Here is an 18,911-nt window from a genome sequence, read left to right on the forward strand (position 1 = left end):
GTAATACACATTTGCAAATAATAAAACTCTTGCTGGAAAAGAAGAAATAATTTATCCCAAGTCCCAAAGTCATAGAGTTAGTAAACTGTGGAGCCGACATTCAAATACCAGGAAACTCTTGATTACAAAATCCATGTTCTTAATTTTTCTTTTTTTCTTTTTTTGAGACAGTATCTCACTCTGTCACCCAGGCTAGAGTGCAGTGACGCGATCTCAGCTCACTACAACCTCTGCCTCCTGGGTTCAAGCGATTCTCTTGCCTCAGCCTCCTGAGTAGCTGAAACTACAGGTGTGCACCACGATACCTGGCTAATTTTTGTATTTTTAGTACAGACGGGGTTTCACCGTGTTGGCCAGGTTGATCTTGAACTCCTGACCTCAACCCATATGACCTCCTTGGCTTCCCAAAGTGCTGGGATTACAGGTGTCAGCCACCACACCCGGCCAAAGCCCATGTTCTTAACCACTGTACTGTATTGCTTGTAAAAATCAGAACTCCTTAGGGATCATGTTTTATACCTAAAGAATTAAATTTATGGTTTACTTGAAACATATAAATGAGAAACCTGATAAGAAAAAGTATGAGTGGGAAATTACCATGCTGGATAATAAAATGCAGTATGAGGCTACCTTGTTCTATTTATTTATTTTATTTTGTTGTTGTTGTTGTTGGCTTTTTTTTTTTCCCCAGAGACAGGATATCGATCGCTATGTTGCCCAGACTGGTCTTGAACTCCTGGGCTCAAGTGATCCACCTACCTCAGCCTCCCAAAGTGCTGGGATTACAGGCATGAGCCACCGTGCCCAGCCCAAGGCTACATTGTTAAAAACACATTAAATACTGGCATAGGAGAGAGTTGAGTAGAATGGGAAAAGAAAAAAAAAAAAAAGCTTGGAAATACTCCCTGTTGCAAGTGAAATATGTTTTATAATATAGAGAATTTTTTAAATTTTTTATTATGGGTACATAATAGGTATAGATATTTAGGGAGTACATGTGATGTTTTGATAGGGGCATACAATGTGTAATAATCACATCAGGGTTATTGGGATGTACAACACTTCAGCATTTATCATTTCTTTGTTTTAGGAACTTTCCAATTCTACTCTTAGTTATTTTAAAATATGTAATAAATTATTGTCGGTTGTCATCATGCTGCTGTGCTATCAAATACTATTCAAATTTTATTCATTCTCACTATATTTTTCTACCCATTAACTATCCCCACTTTTTCTGCCCCTCCCTAGTACCCTTCTATTGTTTTAATGAACAATTGAGTTCAGTTGTGTTAATTTTTAGCTCCCACACAATGAGCGAGAATGTGCAAAATTTTTCTTTCTGTACCTGACTTATTTCACTTAACATAACGTCCTCCAGTTCCATCCATGTTGTTGCAAATGATAGGTGTTTTCATTCTGTTTTATGGCTGAATAATATTCCATTGTGTGTAGTTCCACATTTCATTTATCCATTTATCTGTTGATAGACATTTAGCCAAGATTCCAAATCTTGGCTGTTGTGAAAAGTACTGCAGTAAACATGAGAGTGCAGATACCTCTTTGATATACTGATTTTCATTCTTTTGGGTATATACCTAGCAGTGAGATTGCTGAATCGTATGGTAGTTCTATTTTTTAGATTCTTGAGGGACTTCCATTCTGTTTTCCATAGTGGCTGTACTAATTTACTTTCTCACCAACACTGTGAAGATTCCTAATGGAACGTTTTTAAGATTAAGGAGAATAGATTATTTTATGCATGACATTAGGACAGATGGCTCACTATTTGGGGAAAAAAGGTAGATCTTTGTTTCTTCTTATAGAAAAATTACAGATGTAAAAATAAACTATTAAAAGGAGTAAAAACCTGATGAGGGTGAATTTGTTTCATAATCTTGAAATGGGAGGATGTGGTAATATGTGAAGTATTCATTTTCTGACCAACTAATAATCTCAGACATTGGCGTATTTTTTTTTTTTTTTTTTTTTTTTTTGAGACGGGAGTGTTGCTCAGATACCCAGGCTGGAGTGCAGTGATGCAGTCTCGGTTCACTGAAACCTCCGCCTCCCAGATGCAAGCAGTTCTCCTGCTTTGGCCTCTCGGGTAGCTGAGATTACAGGCCCACGCCATCACACCTGGCTGTTTCTGTATTTTTGTATTTTTAGTAGAGATGGGGTTTCACCATGTTGGCCAGGCTCGTCTCAAACTCCTGGGCTCAAGTGAGTTTAAGCCTCCCAAAAGTGCTGGGATTACAGGCATGAACCACCTCATCCAGCCGACACTGGCATATTCTGTTCTCAACTACAACTACCTCTCAATTGGTCCAGGTGCCAGATATCAGAACTAGTTAAAATAAATGAATGCTTGAATGCTGTGTTCTAAAGTCATCACCAGGAATAAGACAGATTTGCAAAAGTCCAAAAGGTAAAACATCTAACTTATATGTTCACCTACACATAGAAATTAAGGGTTAAGAGATTAAGGGTTGTGAGCTGGGAACAAAAAGCAAACTATGAATCACGTGTCTTGCTTCCCTACTCTCTCCTTGAGTTTGGTGTGTGTGCTAAGAATATTTCTCTTGACATTTGAGGATATCTGAGAGTTCAAGAGTATGCGTGTAACTGACTTATACTGGGGTTGGCAAAAATGCCCTGTGTCAGTGGGCCAGTAAATATGCCAGTAGACTACCAAAGTAGAAGAAGATAGAATTAGCTGTTTAGTGACACTGTTCTCCCCACCCTACATACACACATACAGACCTAGTTTCTAACAGCTCCCAGGAGTCATTAGACATCATGAGGGTTTAGAATCAAAAATCAAATTGAATATGAATAAGAAAAACCCAACACTTTTGAAAATGAGCAAAGAAGAGCAACATTTGAAAGAAAAGAAACTTCACTATCATTTGTGAAGAAATTAACCTAAAGTAACCAGATGGGCAAAGTTTTAAACTCAAAAGGAATATTGAGAAATAGTTACTTAAGGAATGAAGAATATGTGTTGTTACAACCTTAGATATACCCTTTGAGCATTTCCATTCATACTTGTCCTACAGATGCTTTCACAAGTCCACAAAGATATCTTGTACATAATAATACATGAGTGGTTCTTTGTAGCACTTAGGAGATGGTAGGCATTTAGTTTGTTGCCAGAGTTTTTTTCCTACCAATTTGTATCTGGTTAAATAAATTTGGTAAGTCCATATAGTGGAATATAATGCAGCTATTGTAAGGAATGTAGTAGAAGTATTGGTATGGAAAGATCTCCAGGTTATATCAAGTAAACCAAAGCTATGGGTAAAGTTCTATATTGTGTATATCTTATATCTATTTATATAGGAATATATATATTCCTTTACATATTTAAATATGCACACATTTGTATATACATTAAAATACTGGGAAGAATATACGCATTCTTAATGGGCTACCTATGAAGACTGGAACTTTTCATACTATTAGAATGTTTTTTATCCATGAACTTGTGTGTGTGTGTGTGTGTGTGTGTGTGTATGTGTGTTTGAATTTAATAAGGTATATACCAAAATTCAGTGTTGATAGTCCTGGATGAGACTAATACCTTTATATGGCAGTTGGTAGTATCACAAACTAGGAAAAGCTTTCTGTGTGGTGGCTAAACCAAAACTTACTTTGAGCACCTGTTATGTGCCAGGCATTATACTAAACATTTTATTCACATTTATCTTACTTAAATCTCCAACTCTATACAGTAGATTCTTTTTTTCTCTTACTGGAGGAAATAGATTTAGAAGACTAATTTCTTGCCGGGAGTCACAAACTGTTTCAGTATCGGAGTTGGATTCTAATCCAGACAGCCCGAGTCCAGAGAATGTGCTTTCTGCCCCTACACATACTCTGCAGCAGCTCAGAAAGAGTGTATGAAAGGTTATCATTTCAGACAAAAGACCAGGATTTTAGTCTGTCAGTTTCAACTCAAAATGGAGATAACCTCTGCCCTTCTTTGAAATCATATTTAGTTGATTTGTATTCAAATATCTTCTACATTCATGACGTATTATATGAATAAAAGATTTGGATCAATAAAATATTTTTAACCATAGCCCACTTTCTTTATATAACAAGTTCAAATGTTTTAACTCCTCCACATGCAAGCTTTGTTTTTGTCAACTATTTTGAATCTCTTGATATAACTCTTAGTTTTGACAATTCATTTTGCTATATTGAGGAAATATTCAGTGTTTCTGACACATTTTTTTTTCGTTTCTACCTAAACTGATTTTATCACTAGTTGTATCGTGTTAACAACATGCTTTTATTTTTTTTTGACTTTAATAGTTATTTTATTTTATTTATTTATTTTTATTTTTATTTATTTTATTTTTTATTTATTTTTTTATTATACTTTAAGTTCTAGGGTACATGTGCATAACGTTTATATCATGTATAACTCCCCAATGCAATCCCTCCCTCCTCCCCCCTCCCCATGATAGGCCCCAGTGTGTGATGTTCCCCTTCCCGAGTCCAAGTGATCTCATTGTTCAGTTCCCACCTATGAGTGAGAACGTGCGGTGTTTGGTTTTCTGTTCTTGTGATAGTTTGCTAAGAATGATGGTTTCCAGCTGCATCCATGTCCCTACAAAGGACGCAAACTCATCCTTTTTGATGGCTGCATAGTATTCCATGGTGTATATATGCCACATTTCCTTAATCCAGTCTGTCACAGATGGACATTTGGGTTGATTCCAAGTCTTTGCTATTGTGAATAGTGCCGCAATAAACATACGTGTGCATGTGTCTTTGTAGTAGAGTAATTTATAATCCTTTGGGTATATACCCAGTAGTGGGATGGCTGGGTCATATGGTACATCTAGTTCTAGATCCTTGAGGAATCGCCATACTGTTTTCCATAATGGTTGAACTAGTTTACAATCCCACCAACAGTGTAAAAGTGTTCCTATTTCTCCACATCCTCTCCAACATCTATTGTTTCCTGACTTCTTAATGATTGCCATTCTAACTGGTGTGAGATGGTATCTCATTGTGGTTTTGATTTGCATTTCTCTGATGGCGAGTGATGACGAGCATTTTTTCATGTGTCTGTTGGCTGTATGGATGTCTTCTTTTGAGAAATGTCTGTTCATATCCTTTCCCCACTTTTTGATGGGGTTGTTTGTTTTTTCTTGTATATTTGTTTGAGTTCTTTGTAGATTCTGGATATTAGCCCTTTGTCAGATGAGTAGGTTGCAAAAATTTTCTCCATTCTGTAGGTTGCCTGTTCACTCTGATGGTAGTTTCTTTTGCTGTGCAAAAGCTCTTTAGTTTAATGAGATCCCATTTGTCAATTTTGGCTTTTGCTGCCGTTGCTTTTGGTGTTTTAGACATGAAGTCCTTGCCCATGCCTATGTCCTGAATGGTACTACCTAGATTTTCTTCTAGGGTTTTTATGGTATTAGGTCTAAGATTTAAGTCTCTAATCCATCTTGAATTAATTTTCGTATAAGGGGTAAGGAAAGGATCCAGTTTCAGCTTTCTACTTATGGCTAGCCAATTTTCCCAGCACCATTTATTAAATAGGGAATCCTTTCCCCATTTCTTGTTTTTGTCAGGTTTGTCAAAGATCAGATGGCTGTAGATATGTGGTATTATTTCTGAGGACTCTGTTCTGTTCCATTGGTCTATTTCTCTGTTGTGGTACCAGTACCATGCTGTTTTGGTTACTGTAGCCTTGTAGTATAGTTTGAAGTCAGGTAGCGTGACGCCTCCAGCTTTGTCCTTTTGACCTAGGATTGTCTTGGCAATGCGGGCTCTTTTTTGGTTCCATATGAACTTTAAAGCAGTTTTTTCCAATTCTGTGAGGAAAGTCATTGGTAGCTTGATGGGGATGGCATTGAATCTATAAATCACCTTGGGCAGTATGGCCATTTTCACGATATTGATTCTTCCTATCCATGAGCATGGTATGTTCTTCCATTTGTTTGTGTCCTCTTTGATTTCACTGAGCAGTGGTTTGTAGTTCTCCTTGAAGAGGTCCTTTACATCCCTTGTAAGCTGGATTCCTAGGTATTTTATTCTCTTTGAAGCAATTGTGAATGGAAGTTGATTCCTGATTTGGCTCTCTGCTTGTCTGTTACTGGTGTATAAGAATGCTTGGGATTTTTGCACATTAATTTTGTATCCTGAGACTTTGCTGAAGTTGCTTATCAGCTTAAGGAGATTTTGGGCTGAGACGATGGGGTTTTCTAAATATACAATCATGTCATCTGCAAACAGGGACAATTTGACTTCTTCTTTTCCTAACTGGATACCCTTGATTTCTTTCTCTTGCCTGATTGCCCTAGCCAGAACTTCCAACACTATGTTGAATAGGAGTGGTGAGAGAGGGCATCCCTGTCTTGTGCCAGTTTTCAAAGGGAATTTTTCCAGTTTTTGCCCATTCAGTATGATATTAGCTGTGGGTTTGTCATAAATAGCTCTTATTATTTTGAGGTACGTTCCATCAATACCGAATTTATTGAGCGTTTTTAGCATAAAGGGCTGTTGAATTTTGTCAAAAGCCTTTTCTGCATCTATTGAGATAATCATGTGGTTCTTGTCTTTGGTTCTGTTTATATGCTGGATTACGTTTATTGATTTGCGAATGTTGAACCAGCCTTGCATCCCAGGGATGAAGCCCACTTGATCATGGTGGATAAGCTTTTTGATGTGCTGCTGAATCCGGTTTGCCAGTATTTTATTGAGAATTTTTGCATCGATGTTCATCAGGGATATTGGTCTAAAATTCTCTTTTTTTGTTGTGTCTCTGCCAGGCTTTGGTATCAGGATGATGTTGGCCTCATAAAATGAGTTAGGGAGGATTCCCTCTTTTTCTATTGATTGGAATAGTTTCAGAAGGAATGGTACCAGCTCCTCCTTGTACCTCTGGTAGAATTCAGCTGTGAATCCATCTGGTCCTGGACTTTTTTTTGTGGGTAGGCTATTAATTGTTGCCTCAATTTCAGAGCCTGTTATTGGTCTATTCAGGGATTCAACTTCTTCCTGGTTCAGTCTTGGGAGAGTGTAAGTGTCCAGGAAATTATCCATTTCTTCTAGATTTTCTAGTTGATTTGCGTAGAGGCATTTATAGTATTCTCTGATGGTTGTTTGTATTTCTGTGGGGTCGGTGGTGATATCCCCTTTATCATTTTTTATTGCGTCTATTTGATTCCTCTCTCTTTTCTTCTTTATTAGTCTTGCTAGCGGTCTGTCAATTTTGTTGATCTTTTCAAAAAACCAACTCCTGGATTCATTGATTTTTTGGAGAGTTTTTTGTGACTCTATCTCCTTCAGTTCTGCTCTGATCTTAGTTATTTCTTGCCTTCTGCTAGCTTTTGAATGTGTTTGCTCTTGCCTCTCTAGTTCTTTTAATTATGATGTTAGAGTGTCAATTTTAGATCTTTCCAGCTTTCTCTTGTGGGCATTTAGTGCTATAAATTTCCCTCTACAAACTGCTTTAAATGTGTCCCAGAGATTCTGGTATGTTGTATCTTTGTTCTCATTGGTTTCAAAGAACATCTTTATTTCAGCTTTCATTTCGTTATGTACCCAGTAGTCATTCAGGAGCAGGTTGTTCAGTTTCCATGTAGTTGAGCGGTTTTGATTGAGTTTCTTAGTCCTGAGTTCTAGTTTGATTGCACTGTGGTCTGAGAGACAGTTTGTTATAATTTCTGTTCTTTTACATTTGCTGAGGAGTGCTTTACTTCCAATTATGTGGTCAATTTTGGAATAAGTGCGATGTGGTGCTGAGAAGAATGTATATTCTGTTGATTTGGGGTGGAGAGTTCTATAGATGTCTATTAGGTCCGCTTGGTGCAGAGATGAGTTCAATTCCTGGATATCCTTGTTAACTTTCTGTCTCGTTGATCTGTCTAATGAACAACATGCTTTTAAGACCTACTACTGGAATCTCTCTATTTTAAAAACAAATGAGCCAAAAAAAACTTTGTAGGTCTATGTGATCTGTTTGCTACTTTTTAAAAATACACGAACTTACCTGTTTTTTCTTCTTTTTAGGAACATCATCTTCAGCGGGCTATTTCAGCACAGCAGGTGTATGGCGAGAAGAGGGATAATATGGTTATACCAGTCCCAGAGGCAGAAAGTAATATTGCTTACTATGAGTCTATATATCCTGGGGAATTTAAGATGCCAAAGCAGCTCATTCACATACAGCGTAAGTAATGATTCTCTTAATGATTGTATTTTCTTTATTTCTCTTATTATGTGTAAGTTGACAGATTTTTATCTCTTCAGGAACATTTTTCTTATTTGTTTCATTGACCAGTATCAGCTTAAGAGTTATTAGAGCCCATTTTCAACTTGTAAAATGGTATTTGAGATATCTGACAAGAAAAGATAGCATTTATTATTCTACATTTTTTGTTTCAACCCAGCATACAATCTTATGCTGCTTCAGTCAAGTAGGATAAGGGGGGGCGGGGAACAACTCAGATATAGAAATAGTTTTCTTCCTGTTCAGAATTAATAATATTAATAGCCTTAAAGAACTTCCTGATATAAGTGAAAGTCAGCAGACTTTTTGTCTACAGGGTCAGATTGTAACTACTGTAGGCTTTGTGGGTCATTCAGTCTGTCACAACTATTCAGTTCTGTTGCAATGTAAAATCAGCTAAAGAGAATACAAAAATGAATGAACATGACTGTGTTGCAATAAAACTTTACTGATAAAAACAGATTGGCCCATGGGCCATAGCTTGCCTGCCAAACCCAGATCTATTTTTTCTAGTAGAGTGATGCTAATTTTTAAAATGTAGTGGTCTGATTGGGAACTTATTTCACTTAATAGTGATAAGTTCTTTATAAGAAATGATCGTTTGTGTGTGGTATTTGGTGATGAGTAGCTGTGAGAGCTTTTACTCAATCTCCAATTAATTAACAACTTAAAAACAAATAATTGAAAGGTTAGTAAGATAAAATTCCTGCAGCTTTCATTGTCTTGTTAATCTTTATGATCAAGAGGTTTTTTTTTTTTTTTTCCTTGTTTTTTTTTTCTCTTTTTTTTAAGACGGAGTTTCACTCTTGTTGCCTGGGCTAGAGTGCAATGGCGTGATCTCAGCTCACTGCAACCTCTGCCTCCTGGGTTCAAGGGATTCTCCTGCCTCAGTCTCCCGAGTAGTTGGGATTACAGGCGCGTGCCACCACGCCCAGCTAATTTTGTATTTTTAATAGAGATGGGGTTTCTGCATGTTGGTCAGGCTGCTCTCGAACTCAGGTGATCTGCCCGCCTCGGCCTCCCAAAGTGCTGGGATTACAGGCATGAGCCACCGTGCCTGGCCTGATCAAGAGGTTTCTCTAGGGGACCATCTAAATGGTTTTTTTTTAGGACGATATAAACCTATGTTGTTTTTTAACTAGTTTACTTGTGCAGTCACATGTTTTGTTAAATTTAAGAGACAGACACAGACATTATAAACAAATGTGATAGATATTAGAACCTAAAAAGTTGTTTTCCAGAAAATCATGTCAAGGTGGATTTGAAAGCTAAGGATCTGATCTTCTCCATGTATGTTAACTGGAACCAAATCATTCTGTTCTGCTGCCACAACCTATATTATCTTATAAATGCATGCTTTTAGCTTAAAGCAAGGTTGAGTAAACTAAGATAAATTATACTAATTTACATTATCATTATGAGAAAAAAATTAATACATGTCTTAAAGATGGCTTACTTATTGATCAAAATCTATAAAATACATTTGACTGATAACTAGTGAATTATATGTGGTCAGTAAAGTCAAAAGGTACTATATTGAAAAAGGAATTGACTCCTGACATTATAATCAAATATTAATAAATGACAGCAGAATTGTAGCTTATGTGGGAGGAAATTTTTTATCAGTACAAATTTGACGTAACTTGTCTTTGGAAAGATGCATACTTTGGAATATTAGTAAAGATAATGCTGCTAAATTTGTGTTAGCTGCCCTATATCTATGGGAGGTTGCAAAGAAATATATAGAGAAGTCTCCTGCACAGTTCCTCTAGCCTCATCCAGTATTAACCTCATGCACAACTATTGTACAGTATCAAAACCAAGAAATTAAAATTGGTACAATCGAGTTTACGCAGATTTCACCAGTTAGACATGCACCACATATGTGTGTGTGCGCATGTTTGTAGTTGTATATAATTTTATCATGCATAGCCCTGCATAACCACCACCACTATCAAGACACTCACCTGCACCATCACCAGCAGATGCCCTCTTGTTAGTTTTTTGTTTTGTTTTGAGACGGAGTCTCGCTCTGCTGCCCAGGCTGGAGTGCAGTGGCGCGATCTCGGCTCACTGCAAGCTCCACCTCCCGGGTTCATGCCATTCTCCTGCCTCAGCCTCCCGAGTAGCTGGGACTACAGACACCTGCCACCACACCTGGCTAATTTTTGTGTATTTTTAGTAGAGACGGGGTTTCATCGTGTTAGCCAGGATGGTCTCGATCTCCTGACCTTATGATCCGCCCACCTAGGCCTCCCAAAGTGCTAGGATTACATGCGTGAGCCACTGCGCCCGGCTTTGTTACTTATTTATAACCGTATCTCTGCTGCTTTCCATCCCCTGACCATCACTCATCTGTTACCCATCTGTATAATGATGTTCACAGATGTTACATAAATGGAGTCATGCAGTATGTGTCCTTTTGAGGTTGGCTTTTTTTTCACTCAATATCTCTTAGGTTCATTCAGTTGTTGGATATATGAATAGTTCATTCCTTCTTATTGCTGAGAGGTATTCCATGTTATATATCCATCACAGTCTGTTCAATCATTCACTTAGTGAAGAACATTTGGGTAGTTTCCAGTTTTTGATTATTACAGATAGAGCTGCTATGAACATTCATGTACAAATTTTTTGTGAGAACATGAGTTGTTGGTTGTTGTTTATTTGTTTGTTGAGACAGAGTCTCACTCTGTCGGCCAGGCTGGAGTGCAGTGGTACAGTCCCAGCTCACTGCGACCTGCACCTCCTGGTTCAAGCGATTCTCATGCCTCACCCTCCCAAGTAGCTGGGATTACAGGTGTGGCTAATTTTGTACTTTTAGTAGAAATGGGGTTTCACCATATTGGCCAAGGCTGGTCTCGAATTCGTGTCCTCAAGTTACCCACCCTCCTTGGCCTCCCAAAGTGCTAGGATTGTGGACATGAGCCACTGCACCCAGCCAGAACATGAGTTTTTCTTCCTCTGGGGTATATATTCATGAATGTAGTTGCAGAGTTCATCCATTTTTAGTTTGGAGGGGAACTACCACCCTGTTTCCTGGAGTAGATGTACCATTTTATATTATCACCAGGTGTATATTACCCAGTTTCTCCATATCTCTCCAACACTGGGGTTGGCACTATTTTTCGTCCTAGCCTATTCTAATAGGTGTGTAGTAATATCTCATTGTACTTTTCATTTACATTTTCCTAAGTGGCCAAAGTGAAACATCTTTTCATGTGTTTGTTTATTTGCCAGTCTGTACATCCTCTTTGGTGAAATTATCTGCATGTCTTTTGCGCGCAGCCCCCCGCCCTTTTTTTTTTTTTTTTTTGAGGTGGAGTCTCACTCTGTTGCCCAGACTGGAGTGCAGTGGTACAATCTCAGCTCACAGCAACCTCTGCTTCCTAGATTCAAGCAATTCTGCCTCAGCCTCCCGAGTAGTTAGGAGTACTGGCACGTGCCACCATGCCCAGATGATTTTTGTTTTGTTTTGTTTTAGTAGATACGGAGTCTCCTCATGTTGGCCAGACTGGTCTCAAACTCCTGACCTCAGATGATCCACCAACCTCGGCCTCCCAAAGTCGTGGGATAATAGGCATGAGCCACCACGCCCAGCCTCTTTTGCTTACTTTCTATGGGTTGGGTGTCTTAACGTTGTGCTTGAGATGTTTTTAAAAAGATAGTATTCTAGACACAATGTCTTTGTCAGATATATGACTTGGAAACATTTTCTACCATTTCTTAATAGGTCTTCTAATGTTGAGTTTGAGGTGTTTTTAAAAATAATATTCTAGACACAGTGTCTTTGTCAGATATATGACTTGGAAATTTTTTCTTTTTTTTTTGTGAGATGGAGTCTCTGTCGCCCAGGCTGGAGTGCAGTGGTGCGATCTCAGCTCACTGTACCGCCATTCTCCTGCCTCAGCCTTCCAAGTAGCTGGGACTACAGGTGCATGCCACCACGCCGGCTAATTTTTTGTATTTTCAGTAGAGATGGGGTTTCACCATGTGAGCCAGGATGGTCTTGATCTTATGACCTCGTGATCTGCCCGCCTCGGCCTCCCAAAGTGCTGGGATTACAGGCGTGAAGCCACCACCGCGCCTGGCCGCGAAAAATTTTCTACCATTTCTTAGTACGTCTTTTCATCTTTTTTTTTTTTAATAGACTTTAATGGGACAAAAGTTTTTCATTTGGATGAGATCCAGTTTCTCAATTTTCCTCTTAATGGATCCTGCTTTTGGTGTCAAGTCTAAGGGCTCTTTGCCTTTCCTGTGTTCTCTTCTAAGTTTTGCCATTTTACATTTAAGTCTGTGGTCCATTTTGAGTTAATTTTTGAATAAAGCAAGAGGTTTAGATCAAAGCTCATTTTTTTGCCTCTTGATGTCCAGTTGTTCCAGCATCATTTATTTAAAAAACTTTCCTTCCTCTATTGAATTGCTTTTGCTCCCTGGTCAAAAATTAACTGGACATCGTTGTGTGGATCTATTTCTAGATTCTCAGTTCTATTCAGTTGATTTCTGTGTTTATCCCAAGACAATATCGCTGTCTTGAGTACTGCAACTCTATAGTAATTTTTAACATCAGGGAGAATGATTCCTCTTGTATTATCTTTCTTTTTCAAGATTGTTTTGATATTTTAAGGTCTCTCCTTTACATACAAATTTTAGAATAAACTTCTCTATGTCTACAAAGAAACTTGCTGATATTTTTATGGGAAATGCCTTAAATCTATAAGTCAATTTAGAGAGAACTGACTTCTTTTCTATGTGAATCTTCCAGGTCATGAACACAATGTTTGACACTCAGAGTATTCGGGTCTTTTTTTATCTCTGTTATTGACACTTTATAACTTTCATTATAGAGATCCTGCACATTTTATTAGATTTATACCTGACTCTCCTCTTAATACTCAAAGGAAGCCTTTTTTAAAAGGGCAGTCAATGTGTATATTTTTATATGCATTTGTGTATATGGGTGGGTGGGTAGGTAGGTAGGTAGGTAGATAGATAAATGTGCTTCTAATTCGTTCCTCTGTAAGGGCCAAGAAGCAAAAATAAGCAAACATAGCACCTGTTCTCTAATTTATTCCCCACTAAACAGCCCAGGAAGCCTTGGAGAAATGGCTGAGGCAGGGTAGGCACAAGATGACCCTGTAACATCTTGTTATACTGGATATTAAGCTTTCAAAAAAATGATGGTATTGTGTCATGAAGACACAGGGGTTTCTGCTGGCTAATTCTGGGACAGTTCGAGCAACAATATAAGTACAATAATCACAAACCAATGAAAAAGTAAGAATCGGCGGGGCGTGGTGGCTCATGCTTGTAATCCCAGTACTTTGGGAGACTGAGGCGGGCAGATCACCTGAGGCAGGGAGTTCAAGACCAGCCTGGCCAACACGGTGAAACGCTGTCTCTACTAAAAATACAAAAATTAGCCGGGCATGGTGGCGTGGGCCTGTAATCCCAGCTACTCGGGAGGCTGAGGCAGGAGAATCGCTTGAACATGAGAGGCAGAGGTTGCAGTGAGCCAAGATCGTACCACTGCACTCCAGCCTGGGTGACAGAGCAAGACTCCATCTCAGAAAAAAAAAGAGTTGAATTGATACAATATAGAAAGAATGCTAGGTTAGAAAATCATTTTTTCAATTATAAATCAGGGTTGGATCAGACTGGAATCATCAGTGTGTGCTCAACAAGAGAGGAAATTTTGATGAGGAGATTTGCATGGCGTTAAGCTCTCCCCACCAACCACTCATTAATTACAAGGAAGAAAAAAAAATTGGGCAACATCTGACTGATGATCAAAATTGTCGTTACTTATGAGAAACAGATGAACATTGTGTAGCTCTAGATGTGGATATTCTGAGAAGGACTTAAAAAGTTTATTTTACAATAACCTAGCCAAGAATATGTAATCTAATCACAATGGAGAAAAAAAATCAGAAAACAGAGTGAGGAATGTACTACTACTACTAATAATAATGACGATGATGATGGAGGCTTGGGGAGGGGTACATATCCAAAGAACATCTATGTCTTAAAAGACAGTGGTGGCCAGGCATGGGGACTCAGGCCTGTAATCCCAGCACTTTGGGAGGCCAAGGTGGGCAGGCCACCTGAGGTCAGGAGTTCAAGACCAGCCCGGCCAACATGGTAAAATCCCGTCTTTACTAAAAATACAAAAATTAGCCGGGCATGGTGGCGTGGGCCTGTAATCCCAGCTACTCGGGAGGCTGAGGCAGGAGAATCGCTTGAACATGAGAGGCAGAGGTTGCAGTGAGCCAAGATCGTACCACTGCACTCCAGCCTGGGTGACAGAGCAAGACTCCATCTCAGAAAAAAAAAGAGTTGAATTGATACAATATAGAAAGAATGCTAGGTTAGAAAATCATTTTTTCAATTATAAATCAGGGTTGGATCAGACTGGAATCATCAGTGTGTGCTCAACAAGAGAGGAAATTTTGATGAGGAGATTTGCATGGCGTTAAGCTCTCCCCACCAACCACTCATTAATTACAAGGAAGAAAAAAAAATTGGGCAACATCTTGACTGATGATCAAAATTGTCGTTACTTATGAGAAACAGATGAACATTGTGTAGCTCTAGATGTGGATATTCTGAGAAGGACTTAAAAAGTTTATTTTACAATAACCTAGCCAAGAATATGTAATCTAATCACAATGGAGAAAAAAAATCAGAAAACAGAGTGAGGAATGTACTACTACTACTAATAATAATGACGATGATGATGGAGGCTTGGGGAGGGGTACATATCCAAAGAACATCTATGTCTTAAAAGACAGTGGTGGCCAGGCATGGGGACTCAGGCCTGTAATCCCAGCACTTTGGGAGGCCAAGGTGGGCAGGCCACCTGAGGTCAGGAGTTCAAGACCAGCCCGGCCAACATGGTAAAATCCCGTCTTTACTAAAAATACAAAAATTAGCCGGGCGTGGTGACAAGTGCCTGTAGTCCCAGCTACTTGGGAGGCTGAGGCAGGAGAATTGCTTGAACTCAGGAGGCAGAGGTTGCAGTGAGCCAAGATTGTGCCACTGTGCTCCAGTCTGGGCGACAGCGTGAGATTCCATCTCAAAAAAAAAAACAAAACAAAAAAGCCATTATGAATATAATGTACCCTCCTATGCCCTAGAAAATGAAAAAACAGCATGTATAATGAAAGGGCCCACAAGCACGAGCACATGTGCACATAATAAAGCAAAATAAAAATGTAACAGTAGCTGAATCTGGGTAAAGAGTATGCAGGTGTTCCTTGTACTGTTTTTATTTCAACAACATGTATAAGTTTTGACTTCTAAATAAAGTTATTTTAATGGATACATTTTTCCTAAAGTAGAACCTACATTTTCGTTACCTCTCTGAACGGATATCCTGTCTTTGTGCTCTGATTCTGAAATATTATTTTCTCCTTCCCTCTGCCTGCCTCAACATCCCCTGCAGCATATTCTTCTGGTACCACTTTCTGACAGATAAAATCTATGGCAGCAACCAGAGAACTTTATGTATGAAAGATCTTATATCTGAGATTTCAAATATAATATTCCCCATTTTCACTCCCTAAGTACATTCTAGAAGTGACCCCAAGCTCTAGCTTTTAAGCAAAGGAAACTGAAGATTTTCATGATCTAGCTAGTCAACGATATCTTTGTCTTAGATCTAAAGCAAGGATGTCAAATACCTGTGACCCCATAGTAAATAACACCTTCACAACAGTCTTTCTGCTGCTCAGAACTGGTATCAAGAGCTTTGCAAGTAGATATTATTAATCATGTAGTTAGTGCTCGTGTTGAAACTGCTGTGACAATTTTTCTTCAACCTTGGGTAGTATGCCTTCCTTCCTTTCAATCAGGGAGTATATTCTGTTCCTAATCCACATTGTGTGCTGTTTCATGGATCCAGATATCCTTTCACTATTTGCTTCCTGTATTTTTAAAATGCTGTTTGAAGTTATGGACATACTCACCTAATGCACACTTAGTTTGGGTCATAAATGGCACTTGTTCCATAGACACTTACATTTCATCTCTATTACTAAACTTTAATATCTTTGTCTTAGATCTAAGGCAAGGATGTCAAATACTTCCCACCCCATGGTAAATATCTATTACTAGACTCTAAATACAATGATTTGTACCAGCCTGAATTTCCTTTAAAATAATCTAATCAGCCGGTCTCAGTGGCTCACACCTGTAATCCCAGCACTCTGGGAGGCCAAGGCGGGCGGATCACGAGGTCAGGAGATCGAGACCATCCTGGCTAACACAGTAAAACCCTGTCTCTACTAAAAAATACAAAAAATTAGCTGGGTGTGGTGGTGGGTGCCTGTAGTCCCAGCTACCCAGGAGGCTGAGGCAAGAGAATGGTTTGAACCCGGGAGGCGGAGCTTGCAATGAGCCGAGGTCATTCCACTGCACTCTGGCCTGGGTGACAGAGCGAGACTCCATCTCAAAAATAATAATAATAATAATAATCTAACCAATGTATAAGTACTGTTGTATTTTACTTAGGCTTATTTTATGTCTACATGGTAGTTACGGTATACTTTTTCCTACATCTGTGTATCACACATAATACTGTGTTTTGTTTACCTGTATGCATCTCTGGGTTTATTCCTATCAGAATATTTTTAAAGGAGCCAGCTTCCACAGTGTAGTTCTCATTATTGAAGAATTATAGGCCAGGTGCAGTGGCTCACGCTTGTAATCCCAGCACTTTGGGAGGCCAAGGCGGGCAGATCACCTGAGGTCAGGAGTTCGAGACCAGCCCGGTCAACATGGTGAAATCCCATCTCTACTAAAAAATACAAAAATTTGCCAGGCGTGGTGGCAGGCACGTGTAATCCCAGCTACTCAGGAGGCTGAGTGAGGCAGGAATAGCACTTGAACCCGGGAGGCGGAGATTGCAGTGAGCTAAGATCATGGCGTTGAACTCCAGCCTGGGCAACAAGAGCGAAACTCCATCTAAAAAAAAAAAAAAAAAAAAGAATTATTAACAAGCTAGGTCTCACTTTAATTGATAGAACTTAATTAGAAGAGATGACCTATTTGCCTGTTTTTCTTTAGACCCTGTTTTTTACTTTGAACACACCCAATAACATGACCCAGAAAATCTGAAGGTACTCCTAATTCTAGGAACATGATGAATATTTTACTTTTTTATTAGCTTGGGTTGAGGTGTTACTTGGAAGCTGCAGATTCAGCTACAGCTAAATTACATATTAAGGTTGTTGACTGTGGGTTTTTTGGTCAAATGAAATTCCAAGGTGGGTTTTTACATGTTAGCTTTTCTCTAGGGCTGGAGTGCAGTGGCACTATCTCAGCTCACTGCAACCTCCGCCTCCCAGGTTCAAGCAATTCTCCTGCCTCAGCCTCCCGAGTAGTTGGGATTACAGGCGCCTGCCACTGTGCCCAGCTAAATTTTGTAGTTTTAGTAGAGAGAGGGTTTCACCATGTTGGCCAGGCTGGTCTGGAACTCCTGACCTCACGATCCACCTGCCTTGGCCTCCCAAAGTGCTGGGATTACAGGCGTGAGCCACCATGCCTAACCCCTGTTTAAGATTTTATATGAGTTTGCACTGAATAAAAGAAAAGCCTCTTGGAGAGGCAAAAGGGCTCGGACACTCAGGTCCTTGTTAACATCGGAGTTTTGGAAAGACCCTGAGCTCCTTGATTCGTATGATAGAAATCATCCTTTTCAGTCTTGATACAGCCCCTGATATGTTGGGTGTGACTTGTCATTGATAATATAATACCAGAAGCTATGGCAAATGTATTTTGATGCGAAGCAAAGTGATCCTTGGCAAGCTAATTTTGTTTTTATGAATAATTAAGCTTTGTGATTGTGGTTTGACATGTGATACGATCTAAAGAAGGGGATGCCAAACTGTCGTGTGTAAATGAGATCCTAAAAATGAAATACAACCTTAAGAAGCAGAACATTGGCCGGGCGCAATGGCTCATGCCTGTAATCCCAGCACTTTGGGAGGCCGGGGTGGGTGGATCATGACTTCAGGAGTTCAAGACCAGCCAGCCTGGCCAAGATGCTGAAACCCTGCCTCGACTACAAAAAAAAAAAAAAAAACTGAAAATTAGCCAGGCGTCGTAGCAGGCTCCTGTAATCCCAGCTACTTGGGAAGCTGAGGCAGGAGAATCGCTTGAACCCAGGCGGCAGAGGTTGTAGTAAGCTGAGATTGCCCCATTCCACTCCAGCCTGGGTGACAGAGAGAGACTCTGTCTCAAAAAAAAAAAAAAACCAGAACATTGAAAACATTGCTAGTTGGTTGCTATCAATTTGGCTTTCTGGATTATTTTGATCAGTGCTCTTAATTTAATAGAACTTTCTGTGATGATGGAAATGTTCTGTAATCTGTGCTAATACAACACTAGCCACATATAGCTATTGTAGCACTGTGGCGATTGTGACTGAGGAACTGAATTTTATTTAATTAATATAAATTCAGTTAGCCACACATGGCTAGTGGTTACCATATCAGACAACACAGACCTGCATTATTTTGGTTAGGCACAAAATACATCAAGTGTTTTTAGTCTAACAATTTCAATCAACTTGAGGATCTCTAAAAGCCTGTTTATATAATAATGACAAAATGAGATGATGGAAAATCATTGGAGGGCCCATGATTGCAGGTACTGTGAG

General features: G+C 39.2%; 1 protein-coding gene across 4 annotated transcripts in view; it reads left to right on the forward strand.

Moving 5' to 3' along the window:
- EPC1 (enhancer of polycomb homolog 1) overlaps positions 1-18,911 on the forward strand; it is a 117,818-nt gene that overhangs the window by 71,057 nt on the left and 27,850 nt on the right. For all 4 annotated transcript variants that reach the window (XM_033209550.1, XM_033209551.1, XM_033209547.1 and 1 more), the window contains exon 2: positions 8,032-8,191. In XM_033209550.1, the coding sequence (XP_033065441.1) occupies positions 8,032-8,191 (160 nt within the window). The remainder of the gene's footprint in view (positions 1-8,031; positions 8,192-18,911) is intronic.

Source organism: Trachypithecus francoisi, unplaced genomic scaffold, assembly GCF_009764315.1.
Source record: "Trachypithecus francoisi isolate TF-2019V2 unplaced genomic scaffold, Tfra_2.0 Lachesis_group9, whole genome shotgun sequence".
NCBI classification, from domain to species: Eukaryota; Metazoa; Chordata; class Mammalia; order Primates; family Cercopithecidae; genus Trachypithecus; species Trachypithecus francoisi.